Raw genomic sequence first — 23,416 nt, forward strand, 5'->3', positions numbered from 1 at the left:
CTTGCCTCTTATTTCACTGAAATAAGAAAGCTCCCTCTCATCCCCTCTACCTCATTCATATTATTCAAATGCTTTCCACAATCCGCTCCTTCTCCCATCTCCCATAAGTGGCCTTTTTCGTTAACAAGAGAAACCATTCTACATGCACATCCCCCAGACGATTGCCCCTCTGTCATCTCTAGGCTTGCTAAAACATCCAGTCTCTATCAGTAGTTCCCCTACTGCCTACAAACGTGTCCACATCTCCCTCTTCTTCAACCCCCCCCCCCTTGCTCTATCCACCCCCACTGGCTGTGATCTCTGGGCTTTCTTTCCTTTTGTGGCTAAATTCCTTGAGAAGGCCATTTACACTAGCTGCCCTCCCCTTCCTCTCTCACCTTCTTCATAACTGTCTGCAGTGTGGCTCCTGAGCTCACCATTCAATGCAAACTGCTCTCTCCCAAGTTACCAGTCATCTCTCTCTACAGCCTCTAATGCCATCCATTACCATCTTCTCCTTGATACTCCCTTTTAGGTCTTCCTAACATGCTCTTTCCTGGCTCTCTTCCTACCTGTCCCTTCCTCAGTTTCCTTTGCTAGAGCTTCATCCAGCTAGCCATGGGTGCCCCAGGCTCTGCCCTCATGTTTTCTCCTTCAACATTGTTTCACTTGCTGATCTCATCTGTTCCTTTGGCTTCAATGATCATCCCAATGCAGATGATTCCCAGATCTACTTGCCTAGCCCTAACCTCCCTCCTGATCTCCAGTCTCCTATCTCCAATTGCCTACTGAACATCTCAAACTGGATGCCTCAGAGACATATTAAACTCAGTATGTTAAACACTGAACTTATTCTCTCCCCTCCAACATTCCCTTCTTCCTCATAGCCCTAGGACTGTTGAAGCTCTTAATCTGGGAGTCATTCTCAAGTCCTCACTCTCCTTCACTCCCTCCTCTAATATGGTGCCAAGTCCTGTCAATCTTACTTTTGTAACATTTCTTCTACAGGCCTCTTTCATCAGACACTGCCATAACGCTGCTGTAGGCCCTCATCAGCTCAAGTCTGAACTACTGAATAGGTTGCTGGTGAGTCTCCCTGTCTCAAGGGTCTCACTGATCTTCCTAAAGTGCAGGTCTGACCAACAAAGCCCGGCAGCCCCACCTCATGCTTAGGACTAACATCCTGTCTGGCATTCCAATCCCTTCACCACCACCACCACCACCACCACCACCACCACCACCACCACCGCCCCCCTTCATGCTTTCTGGTCTCTTTACACCTCATTCCCCTGGGTTGTGTGATCCAGTGGCACAGGCCTCCATGCTGCTCCTCCTGTCTCAAGGCACCTTCACTGGCTGATGCCTAGGCCTTGGGCTCTCCCTCCTCATCTCTGCCTCCTGGCTGCTTCTCTGGCCTCCTTCAAGGCCCAGCTCAAACCTCACCTTCTACAAGCAACCTTTTCCAAGCTCCCTTAATGCTAATACTTTCTTTCTGTTGATTAATACCTTGTCTGTACATTGTTGTTTGTACGTTCTTCCCCCCCTGGACTGTGAGCTCCTTGACAGCAAGGCCTGTTTTTGTCTTCCTTTGTATCCCCTAGTACATGGCACACAGTTGGAGCCTTATCAATGCTCATTCCTCTCCAGGCTGAGCTCTGGACTTCTTCAACCATGCCCCCAGTCTGAACCCTCATTGGCTCCTCTCTACATTTCCAACACTTGCTCCCTACCCTCTTTGGCTTTCTTTTACATGTTATTTTCCCCCACTAGAATGGAAGATCCTTAAGGGCAGGGTCTATCTTCTTTTCTACTTGTATCTGTATGCTTAGCACAGTACCTGGTATATAGGCAGTGTTTAATAAATGCTTGTTGACTGGCTGACTTGTTGACTCACTGACAAATGAAATGCTAGATCAGGGCCAAGAGAAAGGTCATTGCCAGCTGTGGGAGCCAGGGAAAGCTTTACAGAAGAGGCAGCATTTGAGTTGGGCTTTAAAGAGTGGATAAGAATTCCACAGATTAATAGGGAGAGAGGAACAGGTGAGGCAGAGGAAAAAACATGAGTAAAAGTGTGTTTGTGTGAAGGTGAAGGGTATATACAAGGACAGGTCAATGGTCCAGCATGGCTGGGGCATGAAGTATGTGGAGAGGAACAGAAGGAAAGAAGGCTAGAGAGTTCAGGTGGCCCCAGGTGGTTGTAGAGGGCTTGGAAGATCAAGCAAACACAGTGGTGCCGCCAGATCCACACATGAAGAGAATTCTTCTGGCAAGAGCATGAAAGATGGACTGGGAGGAGGGAGGGAAGCAGGAAGAGCGGCCAGGAAGCTCTGGAAATAGTTCATATGGAGAGTAATGATGGGCTGCACTACAGCGGGGACAATGGAAATAGGAGGGGATGCATGCCAGACACATCACAGAGGCAGAATCATTAGGACTTTGTAAGCGACTGGCAAAAAGCTGAGTCAGAGAAAACATGGAGGTTTCAGACATGGGAGATTATGGGAAGACGGCATCCTTGACTCTTGCTGTTCAGTTAGCAAGCAGATTACCACAACAGTCTACTAGAAATAATCTCCTTGCCTCTGGGGTCGCCCCCACAATTCATTCTATCCTACCCAACAACCAGAATAATCTTTCAAAAAAGCCCAGTTTCACTCGGGTTCAAAAACTCTCGCGAGGTCAAGTCCACACCTAGCATTCCCAGTCCTGTACAATCTGCCTCAGAGTACCTTTCTAGCTTTATTTTGTCACTGTTACTCTGTTCCAGTTATATCAGCCTGCTCAGAATCCTTCCTTTAGTATGTCCTCTCCTCCTCTTCTCTTGGCCTTTCTGAATCCTGAGTTCCCCAAGGTGGATGATCCTTCTACTCATGGATATATAGTAACCCTTCCATATCTGGCTGCCTGAGCTTCTAGAACCAACACCCACACACCCACCAACTAGTAGCTACCCTTTTAGACTAAGTCTCTCCTGGCCAAACTCATAGTCTTTGGACAATTGTTCATTTGGGGGACCATAACTGAAACCTTTCCAGTTTGGGAGGCCCTACTAGTAGCACAGCCTTTGGCAACACAGAGAAAACTAAAAGCTGGCCAATGTTTACTCTAGAACAAACTGAAGACTTTGGAGTTACAAATTAGGGCATGATATTGCAGAATATTGTGAAATAGCAAAGAAAAATAGAGAGTTAAAATATGTTCAAAGGCATAAACATGATGCAATAAAGAATCGAGATGTGCTCACTTCTTCCTGAATGCACATGATTCTAGAAACAAAGGCCAAATTAGAAGATGTAATTCAGCCAGCATCCTTGTCTGCTAGGGGGCTTTCAAGAAAAACCATACCATAATGCCATGATTAGGAAAGCTTTTGGTCATGAAGTTATGATAAAGTTAGCAAAGAAAAATCATTCAAAGCAATGGTAGCAAAAATCATGCAGCTCAATGAGAAGGTCCATGGAACAAAAATCTAATTCCATCCAGAATAAATGGGGGAAGAGACAATAGGACGCTCACAGCATGTGGGTGTGGGTGGGTATGTGTGCGAGTGTAGGGAGGCTTGCCTTAAATCAGTCCTTTACTTTCTAATACAGTCTTCTTTCGGAGTCGCAGATGTAGGGGTGGGGGCAGGAGGGAAGGGGGGGCTCTGAAAGGCTGGTTCTTAGCAGCTCTGACCCAAGCAGACATCAGAGGCTGGCCTGCCTTGGGTTTCTGAAGGTCTAAGACATTGTGTCTTTTTTTTCCCCCAGATCTGCCCTGTCCTTCTCTCCCTACTTTTACTCCTCCCATACCAAGACTCCTTCATGCCTACTGTATTTCCCACCATTCCTGATATTCTTTTAGTTGTTATTTCGCACTGAATATTGTATTGGCATCCACAGCACATTGCCTCCCTGATTCCTGCTTTTGACTTTTGGTAACAGTTTCTAACCAAGCATAAAAATGACATTCTCTTTATTATATGTAGAGCTGTATTTCTCACTGAGTTCTCAGGCTTGCACTTTAAAAAAAAATATTTATCCAGTAGCCTTGAAACAGAATTGGTAAGATGATGATACAGTATACAGTAACCTTTAAAAAGGCTGGTAACATTTTACAAACATTGTTTGCCTTTTTCTTAGGACATTTCCTAATTTTGTTCTGTATTACATTCACTTTTAAATGCAGTCACTAAACTACCCCGCCTCCCACTGTAGGCTCTCGTCAGAGCCTGCTGAGGCATTGGTTAGTTTCACTGAACTTCTCTTTTTCCCTTTCTTTTCTGCTCTTTATTATAAGGGATGACTTACTAGGTAGAACAGGCACATATTAGGAAATGAAGCCAGAATGAAATCAAAAGATACCAATACAAACTTATGTATAGTTCCCCTTCAATGAGTGTTCCTGGTATGACCACTGGAAACTTCCAAATCACACAGATCGTTCGTCATAGCCAAAGCACTATTGTCACAGTCCCAACTCTCATCCAGGTGAACATCAAGCTTTTACCAGCTCTGGCATCCACATTTCAACCAAACCCCCAAATTCATGAAAGAGGCGACAAGAGAAAAATGGATGGCAAACAGACTGGTAAGCAGACACCTAGCAGCTAGATACCACATGGGAAAAGGAGTGTAGGGTGATCCAGAGATCGAGGCAGCCCTTTTTCTTCTCTCTGGTGTTTCTACTTGGGTTTTTTTTGGTTTTCTTGGGTTATGTGACTTCTAGGGGAAAGACAAGAAAAATGTCAAAATACTCCACGAGAAAACAAAAAAAAATATTAAAAACAGAAAATAGGCAAAGCAAAGGGGGTTTCTGATATAATAGAGAAAATGAGTCACTGAAATTGCCAGGAACAATAGCAATGGAAACCAATCCAATCCAACGTAAGCCATTTAGTACCTGCCATGTGGATGGCCCTGAGTTAGATGCTGGAGTTAGAAAGACCAAAATCCCTGCTCTCAAAAAGCACATAACCTATTGAAGGAATAAAACACATACCCAGATTAACAAACACAAGATAATCTGAAAGAGGAGAGCAAGAACAACCAGGGGTAGGGGGAGATCAAGAAAGGTAGTGAATACAGCAGAACTCTTGCCTAAGTCTTGAAGGAAACTTGGAATTCTAAGTGGCAGAGATGAGAAGGAGTGGATTCCTACCAAAAGGACAGCCTTTTCAAAGGCAGAGTGGTGGGAAATGGATTGTTGAATTCAGGGCACAATAAATACGTCAACTGGGCTGGAATGCAGAGGTTGTGAAGAGGAGTCACATGAAGTTAGTCTTCAAAGGTATGTAGGAGTCAGATTATGGAGAATCTGAAGGTCAGCCTGAAGAATTTGTGTTTTATCACGTGGTCAAAAGGGAGCTCGAGCATAAGTGGCAGGTCCAGACCTGTGCCTTTGAGGTATTGGTTAGTTTTGGCATATTGCTGAAATATCACTTTGGCAGCTGTGTGGGAAATGGATGGCAGAGGGAAGAGACAGAGAAAACAATTAGGAGGCCATAGCAATAACTAAAAAGAGGGGACCAGGGTCTGAACTAGGATAATGGTCATGGGAGTGGAGAGGAGATGGATGGGAGAGATGGTATGGCAGCAGAAGGCACAGGGCTTGAGAGCTGATTAGACAGGGAGTTGGAGGACAAGGAACAACCAAGAATGACTGGCAAGATGGTAGACTTGGGTGGCATCCTTAATAGAAAGAGGGAGGTTTGGAGGAGAGGGAAGAAGGGAAGAAAACAATGTTACATTTTTGACCTGTTGCACTTAAGATTCCAATTAAGATACCCAGATGGAGACAGATGTTATGCCCTGACCCTAATGCCAACTCTAACCCTAATGAGACTGGAGTCCACAAGAGATGAGGTCTAAAGAGAGAGATCTGGAAGTCATTGACATAGAGGTGATAACTGAATCCACAGGAGCAGATATGGGGGGAGGGACGGAGAGGCAGAGCAAGGAAAGGAAGAGAAATGAAAGAGGAAACAGAGAGAAAGGAGAGAGAGGAAACAGAAAAAAGAAAAGTGGAGAAGAGAAGAGAATAGAGAAAGAAGAGATAGAGAGAAATAGAGAGACAGAGAGAGAAAAAGAGAGACAGAGACAGAAAGAGAAGGGGGGAGAGAGAGGGGAGAGAGAGAGAAAAAGAGAGAGAGAGAGAGAGAGAGAGAGAGAAGAGCCTATGATAGAGCCTTAGAAGTCAGAGAGAAACAAGAAACAAGGCAATACTTGCCTAGTGACATCTTCAAATGAAAAAATGACACATTCATAAAAATTAGGCAAAAAATCAACGACAAGAAAATCACCAAGCCAAACAAGAGCTTGAAGAAAGTAAGAAATCATGGGAGAATTAAGCTAGAATTAAAATATGCAAAGAGCAAATATTGAAAAAAGTGACCAACATGAAGAATGGAATAGAAAACATGAGTCAATTGACTCAATCCACAAGAGTCAGTCCAGAGGAAAATGCATTTCTAGCTAGCACCAATCAACTAGAAGAAAAAGAAGTGTCCAAAGCTCAGAATAATCCCAAGAACTGAAAACAAGCAAACTTACAGGTTGTGGATGGAAGAGAATCCAGACGTCACAGTCTGAGGATTTCGGACATCTCAGAAAACTTACTTTTTAAAGACGTGAACTCAATATTCCACGAAACCATCAAGTAAAACTTCCCAGGATAAGCAAAACACAAGCTGCCAAATGAAAAGAATCTACAGAGAAAAACCCAAGAATCAGGATTCCCAGATATATTATTGGTATTAAAATGTTAAAGGAAAAAATACTTCAATTTGTTGAGAATAAGGGCAAGAATTATTTACCAGGAACCATTCATCAGGACTGCAGTAGGCTTTGTCAAAGAAGACAGATGGTGACGAGAGAAAGTGGGCTGCGCTATGTGCAAAATTCAAAAAGCATGGACTATAATTCAGAATGAGCTACCCAGCAAAATGCCATATCCTATTTCAAAAGAAGAGATCCCATGTGAACAGCAACCAGACTTTTCAAAATGACAAAGGCATCAATACTTCCAAGAAGTCTTAAAAGTACTTAAGACAATTCTCAAAGAAAGATAAATCCACGTAAGAACCTACAGAGTATATTATTAGCAATGTTACTAAGTGTTTCATAAGGATGTCTGGAGAACTAGGCAGGGGAAGGGGCAACATGAGACGGAAGAAGGGAAGAGAACACGGTAATCCCAGAACAAAGTCAAAGAAGCGCCCAGCACTGTTCATATAAAAGGATTTTGTGTAGAGTATTTTCAAAAGTTTGAAATGAAAACAGAAATACAAAGAATGAGAAGTGTATGTTCACTAATAGGATGACTAACAAAAAGTCAAACCTAACAACTGTAAAGCTAAATGTAAAAAGGCTAAAAGCTCTAATAAGCAATTGAAAGAAATAAAAGGAAGAATATATTTGTCATGACTATGGAGAAGAGAAACATTTTTATCAGTCAAGCAAATGTAAAAAATTACTAGGCAAAATCTATAGATCTAATTACAAACAGAAAAAAGGATTTTGCCAAGCAAAGAAGCAGCTCCTCTAGGATTAAAAGAAACATGTACTCCCCAATGAAAAACCAGTCAACAACAACCAAAAAAGATCCACTTTCACAGGAGAAAATCCAAACTAGTAATAACCACATTAAAAGATGCTCTAACGCCCCAAGAGTCAGAGAAATACAAATTAAGGTGTACTCAAGATAGTACTTTGTGCTGACTGGGATAGCAAAAGCAATAAAAAAATGATCAGAAAAAAAGTTAGTGGGGCTTCAGGGCAGTTAGTAGGTATGTTGATACATTATTGGTGGGATTATAGAAGGGGGTCAATTTGGCGATTTATTTATACCAAATGTAACAAAACCCATTCTTTTCATACTAATTCATTCATTTGGAATCTTTTGACTGAATGATTGAATTACTAGGACTTTAACCTAAAGATATTATGAAAATGAAAAAAGGCTCTGGTCCTACATAAACATTCAAAGTTGTATGAAAATATTAATTTGCTACATTGAGCCATATAAAAATATGTAAACAAAATATGTGTCAGATGATTAGCAAATGACTGAGTAAATAAAGGTAAATTACTTTACCAGCTTCTGATGCCATTAATGAATATAATGACTCTAAAGAAACACGGTGAGACTTAAAGTCACACAAAGAGGCCAAGTAGAAGAACTGATGCCTGTTGCCTAGAAGGCAATTTTAACGAAGCAAAGGAAGGCAAAGGGAGCCCAGCCTCAGACTGACTTGCAAACGGATGCAGAGCAAACCAGTTCTTGTTTGTTGTACCATTTGTTTGACTCTATTCTGTTAAATGCCAATGGTTTTATGTCAGATTTCAGTCCCTATTGTGTATGTTTGTCAGGTTTATCACTAACCCGACTCTAACCCTAACCCTAAAAACCCCAGATTTTCTGAGTTGGAACGGACCTCTGGAACCATCTCATACAAACCATTCCTGAAAAGGAATTCCTGCTATCACATACCCAATGGGAGAGAGAAGAGAAGAACTGACCACCTCCTTAGCGACCCTATTCTACTTTTCAGTAGCTCTAATTGTTAGGAAGTGTTTTGTTCTATGTTTAAATTTATCTTTTTTGCAACTTTACCCAATCGATGCTACAAGTTCTTGATTATTTGGCTTTGTTCTTGCTTATTAAGTTCATAATTTTAAAAACTGTACACATTAAAGCATTTTAAATAGAAAAAAAATCCTAATCATCATTGACTGAAAGAACAATTGCCCAAGGACAAAGCTAGCATTAGGTTAAGTGATTGAAAAGAGCTGAAAATTAGCAGACTCTGTGAGTATACTGAGGCTGGATTTCTTTAAATCTTGGCTTAACTGAGTATCCTCTTTAAATATATCAAAAACTTCTAAGCAGAACTATTAAGGAATATGAAGATAAAGGGAGCTGGGAGTTGAGTTTTGTTTTTGTAAAGCAAAAATGAATAGGACTGCACTAATTAAGCCGTGTATATCTCTCAGAAAATTGTGATTATAAGAGTCTGGCTGTTTGTCCCAGACATACATCTTGGGGCAGTTTCCTTTGCTTCTCAGTCAAGCATCCATGAAAAAGATGGCTTTCTTCACATATAGTCTCTTAGCTATAAAGGCAAGAGCAAATCCCATGAAAACCAATTATTGCACGGTTCTAAAATTGTTGTCCCTCAACCGTTTCAACCACATTTTCTAAACATTCCAGACAAAGCAAAGTCATATCAATGCATAAGCATGAAGACGAGCCTTCTTAAATCAGATCTATAATCCTTGGGAGAACAAAAACCATGTCTTCTGCCATTTTTGTAACTCAGGCATCTAGCAGAATATCTTAAATGTAGTATGAACTTAATGTTTGTTGATGACAGTGACTAATAATTTCCTCATTTATTTTTATTAGTGATCAAGAACACATTCATTTTGAAGGCTGCTAAGTGTTAATTGGGAAATTTGTGAAAATCTCATTCTTGTCATATTCGAAGAATTCATGAAGTACATGAAGTTCTACTCCAAAATTGGGTGGCCATCTTCCTGCATTAGTATTCTAGGACCACAAATCTGATCTGATTGGTTTTTCAGCACCTGTACTTGGAACATTCTACTATATAGACCAAAGTCAGTCAATCCAGCAGCATTTACTTATCAATCTAGAAAACCCAATGTAAGTAAAACATATAGTCTCCAGACACTGGCAGCTTGTTGAGTTTGTCCATCAAGACAAGTCAAGCTCTTGGACATGACCTGTAATTTGGCTGGGCTAAGATACATATACAAATGTATGTGTGTGCATATACAAATATACCACACACCTGTATACACACAGAGGTATATACACACATAGATATAGATATAGATATATACATAGATACATGTATATGCCAATGGATGGATGGATGGATGGATGGATGGATGAATGAATGGAGGGAGAGAGAGATGACAGCTAGGTAGACAGATTGACAGTTAATTTTGACAATGAGCTAAGTCCAAAAAGGAGTATCAGGAGATCAGGATATACAGTGTTTGGGAAACTACAGAGCATGCAACTACCCCAAACTGCTCATGGCTACAGAAATCCAACTTTAAAACCAATATTCTCCCAATAATTGTGGCGCATGTACTGGTACAATCTCATGAAGAGACGTAGAAGATGCTACATCATAAGAACCAAGTCATAAGTAACCACAGAACAGTGCAGAGTGGGTATGAATAGGCACTTTAAAGAAATCCAAGCCTATGATCTCGTCATCATAGGGAGTCAATCCTTGATTGTGCAGATTGACCTCTTCTCTACCACTTCTAGTCTTGGAGAGCTGCCCCACTAACAAATGCCTGGGACTGTAAGTGGCATAAAAGGCCCATACAGATCATCTAAGGCATATGGTGCCTAAGAAGGAGGGAGGCTACAAAGCTCTGGCCCTACACTGGCACCCCCCACCCCAACCCCGGGACACTGAAAGAAGCTGAAGGCAGCCTTCAGCTCAAAAGGCACCTTTTATTTAAACCTTCTGTTTCCAGGTCTGTCCTTTGAGGCTGAGCAGAATAAGGGCATCCCCTTTTCCACCCGATGGCCTTTCATGACCCTCCCATCCCACCACATCTTTTCTAAGCAAAGATCTCCAGGTCCTTCACATGGCACAGTGTCCATACTGGTCATCCAGCTGCTTGTCTATGTGGTTCCCAATATTCAGCCCTAAGAGCTTACTATAATACCCTCAATGTGGCCTGATCAGACCAGTGCAAAGTCCAACCAAATTCTTTCCTGCCTCCTTCTAGATTGAGACCCTACGCCTTGCTTAATGATGCAGCAGCTTATTGGGCTGAACCTATAAGTCACCAGACTCTCAGATCATTCTCAAAGCCACTCCTGCCTAGCGTGACCTCCCCCATTCTGGACTTGTAAAGTTAATTTTTTGAACCCAAAGGTAGAACTTTACATTTCTCTCTATAAAATTTCTTCCAATCAGGTTTAGCCCATCAAAAGGTTTTTGGATACTGTCATCTAAAATCCCATCTATTCATTCTGGCTTTATTTTATCTGCAAACTCAACAAGGACACTTTCGTCCAGATCAGGAATAAAAACATTAGCCAGCAGAGGGCCAATAACAAATCCCTTGGATTCTCTAACGGAAGCTTCCTGCCAAGCTGACATCAACCCATTAACAGCTGCTTCTGGAGTGCAGTCATTCCACCTGTTCTGAACACAACTAACTTACTGGGACCCAGGGCACATCAATCCATTTTGTCCACATGGGAAGTATGAGACTACGCCAAATCCTTTGCTGAATTTTAAATATGTTGTATCTATAGCACTCTTCTCCACCCCAAACTTAACTCCACCACCCTCTTAAAACAAAGACACTGGCTTCACTGAAACCATATCACGGCAGCTGCATTAGCCCTCTGCCCACCCCTGCCCACTTACATCATTCCTCAAAACAGCATCATCACAGCTATGAGCAGTGCCACCTGCCTCTTCCTTCTGCCCTTGCTCACAGGTGAAGAAGGTGAAGAGACAGTCCTACCCCCCATGGGTAAATCCCTCAGCCTGCATCCTGGATCCCTCTGCCTCCCCTTCGTTCTTCAGCAATCACCCTACTGCCCATGCTCCACTGGTTCATCTCCATCTACCCCGCCCCCCCAAAACCCAAATCCCTGAACCCCTTTTGCTCCATCCAGCTGGTCTCATTACTCTCTTACTTCCTGTCACACTGAACTTCTCAGTAGTTGTCTAGACCAGGGCTTCTTAAACTTTTTCCACTTGTGCCCCCTTCTCACTGTTAGGCAGCATTCCTTGGCATCGAGTGGCCTGAGGGCATACGCAAAGTGTGCATGCTTTGTGTTCAGAACCAAGGCTGCAGTTAAGTCACGATGCGAGCTGGCAAGTGCTTCCAGAAGCACATCGAATTCATTACGAGTTTGATTTTTAATTGATATTTGGTCATTGCACATTCAGAAACCTTTTACTGTTGCCAAATTTTTCTCGACCCCACATGGGGTCACAACCCACAGCTGGAGAAGCGCTGGTCTAAACTGATGCCTCTTCTTCCTCACTAACCACTTTCTTCCACAACACCTCATCAGGCTTCCTCTGCCTTCTCTGTTCCCCTGAAACTGCTCTAAACTCAGCAATTATTTCCTTATTGTGAAATCCAGAGGCCTCTTTCAGTCTCCAGCCCCTCTGACCTTTCCAATCCCTAGTTAGGGGAGACTGTGGTCCCTGACTCTGGAGTCAAAGGGATCAGGTTCAAATCCTGCCTGATGGTTACTCCACATGTGACCTAGGCCATGTCCTGGATGCTAGAGAATGAGAAGATCCCCCTGGTCCCACCCAGCTCTGGGCCTAGGATCTGCTAGATCTAACCAGTCTACCACACTGCTGCTCTCCCCCTTCTGCAGACCCTCAGTGCCACCTGGCTGCGTCATTACGCCAAGGTCACAAAAGTTCCTCCTGCTTCCACTCTGCACTCCTCCCATTCCACCCTTCATCCTGCTGCTTACCATAGAGCCAGGTCACGGCACTCCAGTGCCCAAAAGGCCTCCATGGCTTTTATTGCTCTCCGAGTAAAGTTCACACTCCTCCTGGCAAAGCCCTCCTGATTTTTTCAGCCTCATATCTTATTCTTACCCACTATGATTCAGCAAAAAGGATCTCCTTTCCACCACTGTGTCATGGCTCACACTGTGTCCCCTACCTAGAATGCCATCTCAGCTTCTTTACTCACTGATTCCTCTGGATCGTTTCAAGGCTAACTCACATGCCACTTCCTCCTGGAAGCCTTGCCTGATTCAAAGTTACAGTCTCCTCAGACTTCGCAGTTGTTTGTGGTGCAAATACCGGCTCTGTTATATCAGGTGATCCATCTGAATTAGCTGTTCTTGACTTTTTTTGTCTTTTGCCCACACTTCTAAATGTCGAGTTCCACAATGGCAAGTATTCTGCCTTGTCTACGTGTGGGGGCTTCTGCGGCATGTGGCATGCAGGATACACCACAGCTGAAGGAACGTTGGAGCAGGCCAGGCTGGCCTGGACTCCTGAGACCCCTCACGCTGCTCAGACAAACAAGACTGTCAGAAGCAAAGGAAACTTTCCTTTCCCTACTCAGAACTTGAGGGTTTTTTGTTTTAGGCTTTCACTTGTCATATGAAGAAGCTAAAGATTACATGATTCTCAATTTCCATCTACTAGCACCCATCATGATTCTATAGTGAACACAGATGACTTGTGAGATCAGAAAATGGAAGTATTTAGAAGCCTTAGCATAAAAGTGATTGATAGTGATTCTGTCAAATTAAACAAAGAACCCATGATTTACTGGCCAGTCAATGAAGAGAACATCTGAAACCCAACTGGAGCCTCTTCCCCAGGCATACAAATCCGACAATCCTCTGTCCAAAAACAGAACAGAGTCATTGTCTCATATCTGAGAGCTGCCTGGCCTTGTGCAACAAAATATCCCTACCTTTAAAAGAAGGGAAAAGAATTCCCTCCAATTGGTTGCTACATAAAAAACACAAATGTTAAGCCAATCTTAGGCCTTGACCCGACCCTTATTCTCTGCTGCAGCATTTTTGTGAAGGGTGCCCAGAAATGAATCAACCTTAAGGACAGAGATGCAATCTTTCCCCCCACAAATCTGGTTCTTACACTGAAAGCCAGTGACATTCCTGACTCAACAGAATCCCAGCTTCCTAATTGTCAGCAATTCCCACTTTTTGGTCAACCATGTCCCCAACAGCAGAATCCAAGATCTCTTGGTAGAATTTTAGCTTAAATGAATTATAAATTCATTGTTTAAATGAATTTTTAATTCACTTGCTTGGTTTTCTGCATGTTGTACCAAGCATACTTTTAAAATGGTGATCTTGAAATGGTTTGGAAATGCCTTTTAGATACAACCACGTTTATTTTTGACAGTCAAAAAGCCTTGAAACTACAGATCTAAGGATACTGAAGAAAGCCCTCCTCTGACAAAGAAAAGCCCTTGAAAGAAAGAACCTCAAGGAAACACCCAATTCCAAAGCCTGTGGGATGGAGGAATACTGACCACAGTCCGGGGCTAAAAGGCCGTTCAAGTAGGGGAAAGTGAGTCTCTTGACTTCCTCCAGCTTCTCACGAAGCTTCTTCACCTGGTTGTCAGAGCGGCTTATCCTCTGCCTCAGCAGCTTCAATTCCCCATTCTTCTTCTCCACCTGCTCCCGCAGGCAGCACACCTGGCTTTTGCTGGGCCTGGAGGAGAAGCAGTAGGAATGGAGCGAGTCGATGAGCTTGCAGGCCCCTGACGCCGACATGATAACCTCATTGATGGACATGGGGTTGGCGTCAGTGTCTCCCTTCTGACCGAGCACGGCTTCTGTGGCAGGCTTCGGAGTGACGTCTGGCGGAGGTGCCGATGAGCTCTGGGAAGGCTTCTGAGGCGTGGCGGTCAGGGAGGAGCTCGGGGTACTCTCTGCCAAGCCTGTGCCGGGCACCATGCTGCTGCGGCTGCAGCCCGGCTCCACATCTCTCTTGAGTCTTTTCCTGTCCAACTGCTCCTTTGGAAGGGAGGGCCTCTCTCTCGTGTGCCGAGAGGAGAAGCTGTAAGAGTGGAGTGAGCCAATAAATTTACACGCCCCTGACCCTGGAGGGGTAAAGTCATCGATAGAGATGCCGCTCTTGTCCGAATTCCAGGCCTCAGCCTGGGCATTTGCTTCAGTACAGTCCCCCAGAGCAGGTCTCTCTGGCTCTCTTGGGACACTAGGCTCTGCATCAGAAGTCCTAGGAGCCCCTTCCAGTGGGGCAGGCCTGTCTGCCCCTTGCTTGGATTGGGACTCGGCTTGTTCCATCTTTCCAACCTCTTCTTTTACTGTCAGCTCTTCATCCACAGATAGTGGTGAACAATCATCGACTTCACATTCGGCTTCCTCCTGGGATTCCCTCACATCCCCGGGAGGTTGGCCAGCCTCCTTCCTCCTACTTCGCACATGACCTCGGGCACTTTTCTTCTTCTCTGCTAAGTGAAAGATGGATGGCACAGCTGTGGGTTTGAGAAGTCGGTGCTGGTCCTCCAGTCTCTTAGAGAAGCTATCTTTGGTGAAATGCTCACTGCAGAGGAAGGAATACTTGGTGGGGGTCCAGTTATCCCTCTGAACTGCTTTCAGCCACTGGATTAGGCGTTTTGAATCCTTAAGGGGGAACCTGTAAGACAATTAAAGTAATATAAGTAAAAACTTCTTACATTCATTGAAGAAACAAAAAAAAATTCAATGATTAAAAATGAGAGGATGGTTTTTCATAAACTCAAAGTCTTTACTAAGTTGAAATAACACCTTCTTCCGGACTCCAGGCTGACTGATTCTAACAAAAATGACAAGCTGCATCTCTAATTTGGTATCAGGGGGTAGCGTGGCTTTTGACTTGACATCCTGTCAATAACCTCAACAACTCAACAAATATTATCTATCTGTTGTTTGATGATCCTGCAACTGGTACCACGAAGCAAGGCATGAAACAGAGACTGAGGCTCATCTGAGTTGCTGATCACCACCCAGGAGGAGAGACATCCTGCAAAGAGAAGAGGGCTTCCTTCTAGGTTGGACTAGGAGGCTTTCCAGGGCTCCTCGTTTACAGGTAATAGTATTCTAACTGCATCAAGCACCAAAATGATATAGAACCCTTCAAATAGGACCCCAGATTACTCAAATCAGCCTAATAATCTGTAATGGAAAAACTAAATTGATGAGAGCTCCCTGTCATCCAGACCAGGGGTGGGGAACCTGGTGCCCTCTAGGTCTTCATGTGTGGCCCTTTGAATTTGGATTCAGTCAAAGGGCTGCACTTGAGGACCTAGAAGACCACGTGGGGCCTCAAGGCCCCAGGTTCCCCACCCCAGTCCAGACTATGACATGCAACTGGAAGGACAGTCCGTTGAGTTAGCCTAGGAAAACATAAAGCCAGGACATGAGATGGACAAGGTGGAGTCAAACAGGAATGGGAGAAGGACAGCCGATTAGATGACACAGTGTTTTAAATCCCAAGTCGATTTTTTTACGCAAATGTTTTCTTGGTGATAATCATACTTATAAATCTTGGAACACCAGAATTTCCAAAGAATCAGAACACCTTTGATATAAAGGGTAATGAAGAAATATATAGTGAGTACAAAGCAGGCAAAAGCAGATTTCTGATGATGACCTAAATCATGCCACAAAAAGGGACGTAAAGATATAATTCAGGAGATGGGTGATAAAGGGAGGCAGGCTGATCATGTAACCGAATCAAGTCAACAGGCATACATTAAGAGCCAAGCGCAGTGCTAAACAATGGGGATGCAAAGAAAAGGCAAAAACCAGACCCTGCCCTTAAGTCTAACAAGGGAGACTGTATGCAAACAAGATACAGACAGGACAAAGTTGAGATTCAGCTATGTCCAATTGGCATGAATAAGGAATCAATGTGAAAATGAAGCTGGCAAAATGATCACATTTACTTGAATTTGAACTAATCAAAGCAAAAATTATGAAAAATAAGGTCATTGGTTCCAGCCCTATAGAAAAATGCAATGCAAATTCGAATAATGTGACCAATTCATGGGATCTGTTATTTGAGTCAGCTGTAACCTCAGAGGGAAAGCATTAACATTAGGGAGTGCGGGAAAGGCTTCTCACAGGTTAGACTTTAGGGGAGACTAGAATGAAATGAAGGAAGCCAGCAGCAGAGATGAGGAGAAGGCATTCTAGGCATGGGGAACAGCCAGTGAAAATGCTGGGAGATAAGAGTGTCTTAGATAAGGAACAGCAAAGTGGATGGTAGATTTTGTAAAGGGGAGGGAGATGATTGGAAAAGTTGGAAGAGGCCAGGTTAGGAAGGGATTTAAAAGCCAAACAGGACTTTATATTTGCTCTTGGAGGTAATTGGAAGCCAGTGGAATTTACTGAAATGGGGGGTGGGGTGGAGGGAAGGCTGTGTGGTTCACACCCGTGGACAATCACTTTGATAGCGAGTGGTGGCTGGACTGGAGTGGGGAGACACCTCAGGGTAGGAAACCAACTAGCAACTGTTGAAATAATCCAGGCATGAGATGATGGCCTGCCCCAGGATGGTGGCAACCATCCAAGGAGAGAAGGGGTCATTACAGACAGACAGAATGAAGACGGCAATGGTGCCCATGAAATGGCAAAAGATCTAGAGGAAGACTCCTAATATATCGGGCAGATTCCTCTATGGAAAAAAAAAAAACATGGACCAGGACTGCAGACGATGGAAAAGCACAGACAGAGTGCATTGTACAAGGAAAGAAGGAAGATACACAACCTTAGGGGTACGAACTTCCCGAAGCAGGGGAAGGTGCTGAACCATGTCCTAGGGAGGCCATGATGTTCTCAAGGAGCTTACAAGCTACTGGGGTTTAAGAGTAACACATTGGCTCAATGAGGGTCAAACAGAAAGTCAACAACCAAACAAGCATTTATTAAGTGCTTACTATGTGCCAGGCACTCTGCCTGGCATCACCCAAAGAGTGGTGAGGGGCATCAGCCAAAATAAGAAAATGCCACCCAACCCATCGAAAGCTTTTATCGCTGAAGATGAATATGCACTGGGATCACATTTTAGAATAACAAGTAAATAAATATTTTATCTGTTTCATGGGTCACATGAAGTAGTATAAACTCTCTCAATGCTGGGTATGGCTGGGAAAGGAGCGGGGTCAGTCCTGGAGTGAATGAGGGATAACAGACAGCCCACCTACTGCACTGGGACACAGGAAACAGAAACAGAATGAGAAAGGCCCCTAGAAGGTGCTCCAGCACTTCTCCCTAGTAGGTGCTCAATAAATGCCTGCTGAGTGATTGACTGGGTGGTGGTTGTTCGGTCCTGTCAATTTGTGACCCCATTTGGGGTTTTCTTGGCAAAGATACAGGAGCAGCTTGCCATTTCCTTCTCCAGCTCATTTTACAGATAGGGAAACTGAGGCAAACAGGGTCAAGTGACTTGTCCAGAGTCACACAGCTAGTAAGTGTCTGAGGTCGGATTTGAACACAGGAAGCAGAGTCTTCTTGACTCCAGGCCCAGATCCCTGCCCACTGAGCCCTCTAGCTGCCCCTGGTTGACTGGGTTATATTCAAGTAAAAATTTAAACTCTGTGAAGGCAAGAAAAGTTATTTTTCGTCTTGGACTCCCTAGCACCTAATTTTTTGTCTGGCCTATAAGCACACGACAGACACATAATGAAGTGAATTGGGTAGATCATCGACAGGATTTATGGAAAGACAAGTGAGGAAATCAAAGAGGACGATCAGGGGTGGAGAAGGTAGGACAGCCTTCATTGGCGGAGGGATTAACTGCTTTGTGGAAGTTAAGGATCTCAATCAGGTCTCAAAGCAGGAATTAAGTAATCTAATGTCCAGAAAGTCAAATGCTTGTTGGGCCTCAGTCTCCCATCTGGGCTTCAGGCTTGATTTCTCCGGTCCTTTCCAGTTCTCTGGGGCTAATACAGTTAGGAAGTTTTCAAATTCCATTTGCAGTGTCCTGACCTCTTTTTCAGAAAAAGTGAACTGGTATCATTGGCCTGAAAAATTTGTTTGTGAAGCTCGGTAATTTGTGTCCTCATTCAAAACCATTCAAACAGGGTTAAAGAATTGCAACATTAAAGATGAAGCAGAGAGTACATTTTCTAAGGCCCTTCCAAAGGAATGCAGCAAAAGTAACGAGTTCTAATGTAAGGAGTGCCACTACCAGGCTACAAGACCTTGAGAAAGAAACATACTAAATTATTATGAATATTCACTGGCTATTGCAGAAGGGCCAAGGAGACCCTGGCCTAGGATAGCTTGGGAGCTTAAAATTTAAGAGGAATATTGTTGCACAACATAAGACAAGAGCTAAATATAACATATATCACTTACACATACATACATATATGTACATGTATGTGTATGTACATATATATGGTTATCATATGTCAGCCTAGTATCATAGGAAAAGCTTTGGATTCAGAGTCACAGACACGGGTTCAAAACCCCAGCTCTGTTTTTTATAACCTGTGTGACCTTGGGTAAATCTCAATTTCTCAGGCCCTCAGTATCTTTAGCTATAAAATGAGGTGGTTGGTCTGGATCTCTCTTTGGCTCTCAGTCCCATAACCCTAGGCCCCAAGAGTGCTTCACAGTCATGCCCTTAGGGCACTTCCCTGCAGCAGACTAAGGCAAGCCAATGAGAACTCAGGAAATTGAACTGGAGACACTGAAAAGAAATCATTCCTAAGCTGTGTTAAAATGAACATTTTAAATGAAAATAAGGCATAACGTTCAGTCAGGCTGATCTAAACCTCCTGAATTCACGTTCAAAGGATGCTGAGACCTTCTGACTTCAGTGGTCCATCCCCTAAGGAGAACCACAGACAGGCAGCATCACTTACCACGGGAGGCTGTCAAAATGGCAGCTTCATGGCAGGGTCTAGCGCTTCTCCTTCTGTATGTCAGGCACTTCAGAAGTCGCTTTAGTGACCTTCATGAGGAGATGCCCCGGCTGACTGCCTTGAACACCACACTAAAGTTTCCCTTAAAGCCTCTCTGTTAAAACCACCCCAGGGAGGAGGGTGTGTGAATTCGGGAAGGGCTGCCTCTACACCCTCAGTTCCCTCCTCACAGAAACCAAGATGTGCTCCCTGGGGGATCCAAAGCGCTCAGGGAAGGAAGGCAGAAAGCACAAAGGGGCAACCTGATTGATTGAGAGGGGGCATTGGGGAGGGGGAGACACGTGCCCATCTTAGAAGCTGAGAAGCCAACTCAGAAAAGACTTGACTGAAAAGTTTGGTTTTTAAAAGGCTGTAAGGCAGTAGTGGGGCTTCTTTCATTGAGCCACTTGGGGGGATGCACCATGACTCGGAGGTATTAGCAGAAGTTACCACTGGCCTTTAGGAGGCTTTAAGAGCCGCCCAAGAGGAACCTCAGGGCCGAAAGAGCCCAAAAGAAAAGCCCAACAGCCTGGGAATTCTTTGTCTCGGGGGTCCCGGGCCCTTCCACCCGGCCCAAGCGCTCCCTGGAGGAGGGGGCTCCCCCGAGCCCCTGCTGAGCCTGGCAACGTGAAAGACACCAAGCCTAGGGAGGGGGGGCCGGGGTGGGGGAGAGGCTGGGGATGGGGACGGGGTCCGGGGCCAGGATAAGGATGGAGACAGGGGTGAGAATGGGGGAGAGGCTGGGGATAGGGTCCGGGGCCAAGACATGGTTGGGGACCTGGGCGGGATGGGGGTGAGGCTGGGAATGGGGATGAGAATGGGGGGGAGGCTGGGGATGGGGACCTGGGCGGGATGGGGAAGATGACGGGGAGGGGGAGAGGAGCGCTTTCCCCCCCGGGGCAGGGAGCCCCCCCCGCCCCGCTCCTCCGCGCCGGTCCGCGGCCTCTTCCAGCCACATCAGGAGGTGTGGTCGGCGGGCGTGGGCCGCGGCCGGAGGAGCCGGTGCGGGGCGCGACCTTGGGCGGCCCCCGGCCCCGCCTCCGCCCGGGCCTCAGTTTCCCCAGCTGTCGGCGGCCCGGGTTACCTGTGGAAGCTCACGGCCCGCTTCTCGCCCTTGCCCTGCCGGTTGGAGCAGTTCACCGCCGCGCAGCAGATCACCATCTCCGGGTGCCCCGGCCCGGCCCCGGCCTCCCCTGCCCCGCCCCGCCCCGGCAGGCTGCCCGGCGGACGGACGGACGGACGGACGGACTGCCGGACTGCCGGCCCCGACCCCGGCAGCGAGCGAGCGGCGAGCGAGCGGCCAGGAGAGCCAGCGAGCTAGCGAGCGCGCGCCCCCGCCGGCCCCGAAGCTGAGGCGCGCGCGGAACGTGAGAGCCGGCCCCGCCCCCGCCGCTTCCTCCTGCCTCCGCCGTACGGAGACATGGCGGCGCCCGCGCTCGCGCCAACATGGCCGCCGCCGCTCGCGCGCCCCTCCTCGGCCCCTGGACCCCGCGCGGGGCCCTGCCGCCCGGACTCATTACTCAGAGGGCTCCGTGGGCTGGCGAAGCCGCCTCCGTTATTGTTTCCTCCTGCCGGGGCGGGCCTGGCCCCTACGGGCTCCTATTTCCTCCGCTCTGCCGTACGACAAGATGGCTGCCGCTTCTACAGAAACCCACCCCCGCCCCGCCCCGCCCCGAACAATTAACCCCTGTGGCTGGAAGGCGCTGGGATACAGCTCATCAGCCAACAAGCATCAATGAAGCACCTACTAGGTGCCAGGCATTGTGCTGGGCTCTGGGGATGCAAAGACACAAACGAACCAGTCCTGGCCAGGTTCATGGATCAATCAATCAACAAGCCTCGATGAAGCACCTACTAGGTGCCGGGTGCTGTCCTGGGCTCTGGGGATGCAGATACAGTGAAAGGACATCTAATCCAACCCTTCCACCGGAGAAATCTGAGGACTAGAGGTTCAGTGAAGACTGAACCAGCACTTTCAGATTTTGAGACTCCCTGGTGAATGACAGCATGCATAACAAATACAGTGTAATTTCTTTTAAATGAATTGTGTGGATACGTTTTGGCTCAATGCTACACTCACTTCATTTCTGGATATGCACCCAACCCCATATGAACTCTCCAGCGTATCCAAGAAAAATAAACAGATACATGATACGGAGAATCCATTGAAAGATGCCTAGTGGTTCCCCGACTCTCAGATAAGAGGGAGGTATGTTTCATCATCCATTCTGGGGAGTCATTGTTGGTGTTCAGGGTTCAGCTTTTCATTGACACTGTAGCTGGTTGCATTGGCAGCAGAATAAGAGAAAGCTCACCCTCTCCCCACAACACATTGAGTAGAACCCTGGGGTAACCTTAAGGGAAGGCGTGGATGAGAGTCACACAGATAGATGAACAGGCACAGAAGGCTAGTGATCTGCATCACCAAAGGGACCGTTCAAAACTAAACGATCACAGATTCCTCTGGAGATTTGGTTGTGTATGTTGTAGTGCTGTGCAAGAATGATTTTTTTTTGTCTTGTCTTTGTGGTCCCCAAGCATGGTGCCTGGTGCTGAATCAGCACTTAATGCCTTTGAATGAAACTGTTGAATTTTACAACTGATCTCACCCTCACCAGTATGCTTCTAGCAGGCATTGTACTGGAGGGTAAAGAGCGCTGATTTACAGTCAAAAATCACAGTCTAAAGCTATAAGGTACCCAGGTGGCCTATCATAGCATCACAGCATTACAGAAGAGCGAGAAGGAATCTGAGTGACCATCTTGTCCAACTGATTCACCCATTCATTCATTCAACTTTTATTAAGTACCTACTATGTGCCAGGATCTGTGCTAAGTGCTGAGAATACAGAAAGAGGTAAAAGACAGCTCCTGCCATCAAGAAGCTTATAGTCTAAGGGGGGGAGAGCAACAAATCTATACAAAGCAGGCTATCACATGCCTGATACGTGGTCTTTCAGCATCTGTTTAAAGACCAGTCTTGGCATTTTGCACAAGAGGAAACTTGGTTCCAGGAAATTAAGTGACTTGCTCCAATGTACACAAGTTGTCTAATCTCAAATTCACCGTTTTTTTAATGGACCATGGGCAACTTAGGGGAGCCTCAACTCTGTTGAACAAATGTCCCTCCTCTCCAGGAGATCTCATCCTCCTGGGCATGCACCACATAATAGAGATAAATAAATAGGATGTACAAGAGAATGTAAAACAATTTCAAGAGGTATTGAGACCATTTGGAGGATGGGGTAGGAGATGTCATGAGAGCACTTAATCTCTCTGTTTCCTCATCTTCAGAGGAAGACATTGGAATTTGTTGGTCCCTCTAGCTTTTATGAACTTGTGGGCTAACAACATTTTCCTGGTTAGGGAACCAAGGCACAGTCCATCAGCCAATAAGCCTTTATTAAGCATTTACCATGTATCAAGTATTAGGGATACAGAGAACAAACCAGAACAATCCCTGTCCACAAGGAGGTCACATTCTCACGGGAGGGGGAGACAATGTGTACCTGATAGGAAGAGGGAATGGACCCAAATTACATTCATACAGGGAGCTCCTGGATGGAGCAACCTCCTCCCCTCACCCCCATGCAGATGGATTCCTTTTCTGCAGCTTGTAACCTTAGACAGGTACCTAGAACTCCCAGTGGTTGAGTAACTCTGAACCAGCATGGACACAGCCAGGATATGCCCTGGGCAGCTCCCAATCCCAGGTTTTTCTGGTTCAGAGGCCAGCTGTCTAGCCAAGGCTAAGCTGTGCCCCTCCCATCATGTGTGTAGGTAGGTTTATACAAGACACATACAAAGTAGATGCCATGGAACCTTAGAGAGGAAGACGCTAGCAGCTGGGGGGCATGGTGAAGCCCTCCGAAGAAGGGGGCCCTTGAGTCTTGAAGGGAGCCTAGGGTGGTGGTTAGGAGGTAGAGCATTAGAGCATTCCAAGTGTGGGGGCTGGCCAGGAGAAAGGCATAAAGACAGTTCCGTGAGAGGACCAGCAAGTAGTCCAGTCAACTTTATACA

General features: G+C 45.5%; 1 protein-coding gene across 2 annotated transcripts in view; it reads right to left on the bottom strand.

Moving 5' to 3' along the window:
• THAP4 (THAP domain containing 4) overlaps positions 1-20,578 on the bottom strand; it is a 60,329-nt gene extending 39,751 nt beyond the window's left edge. For both annotated transcript variants that reach the window (XM_036753410.1, XM_036753411.1), the window contains exons 1-2: positions 20,482-20,578; positions 14,010-15,139 (exon numbers count right to left, since the gene is read on the bottom strand). In XM_036753410.1, coding sequence (XP_036609305.1) covers positions 14,010-15,139; positions 20,482-20,558 — 1,207 coding nt within the window. In that variant the 5' untranslated portion in view covers positions 20,559-20,578. The remainder of the gene's footprint in view (positions 1-14,009; positions 15,140-20,481) is intronic.
• Between the last annotated feature and the right edge of the window lie 2,838 nt (positions 20,579-23,416).

The sequence above is a fragment of the Trichosurus vulpecula genome, chromosome 4 (genome assembly GCF_011100635.1).
Source record: "Trichosurus vulpecula isolate mTriVul1 chromosome 4, mTriVul1.pri, whole genome shotgun sequence".
Lineage (NCBI taxonomy): Eukaryota > Metazoa > Chordata > Mammalia > Diprotodontia > Phalangeridae > Trichosurus > Trichosurus vulpecula.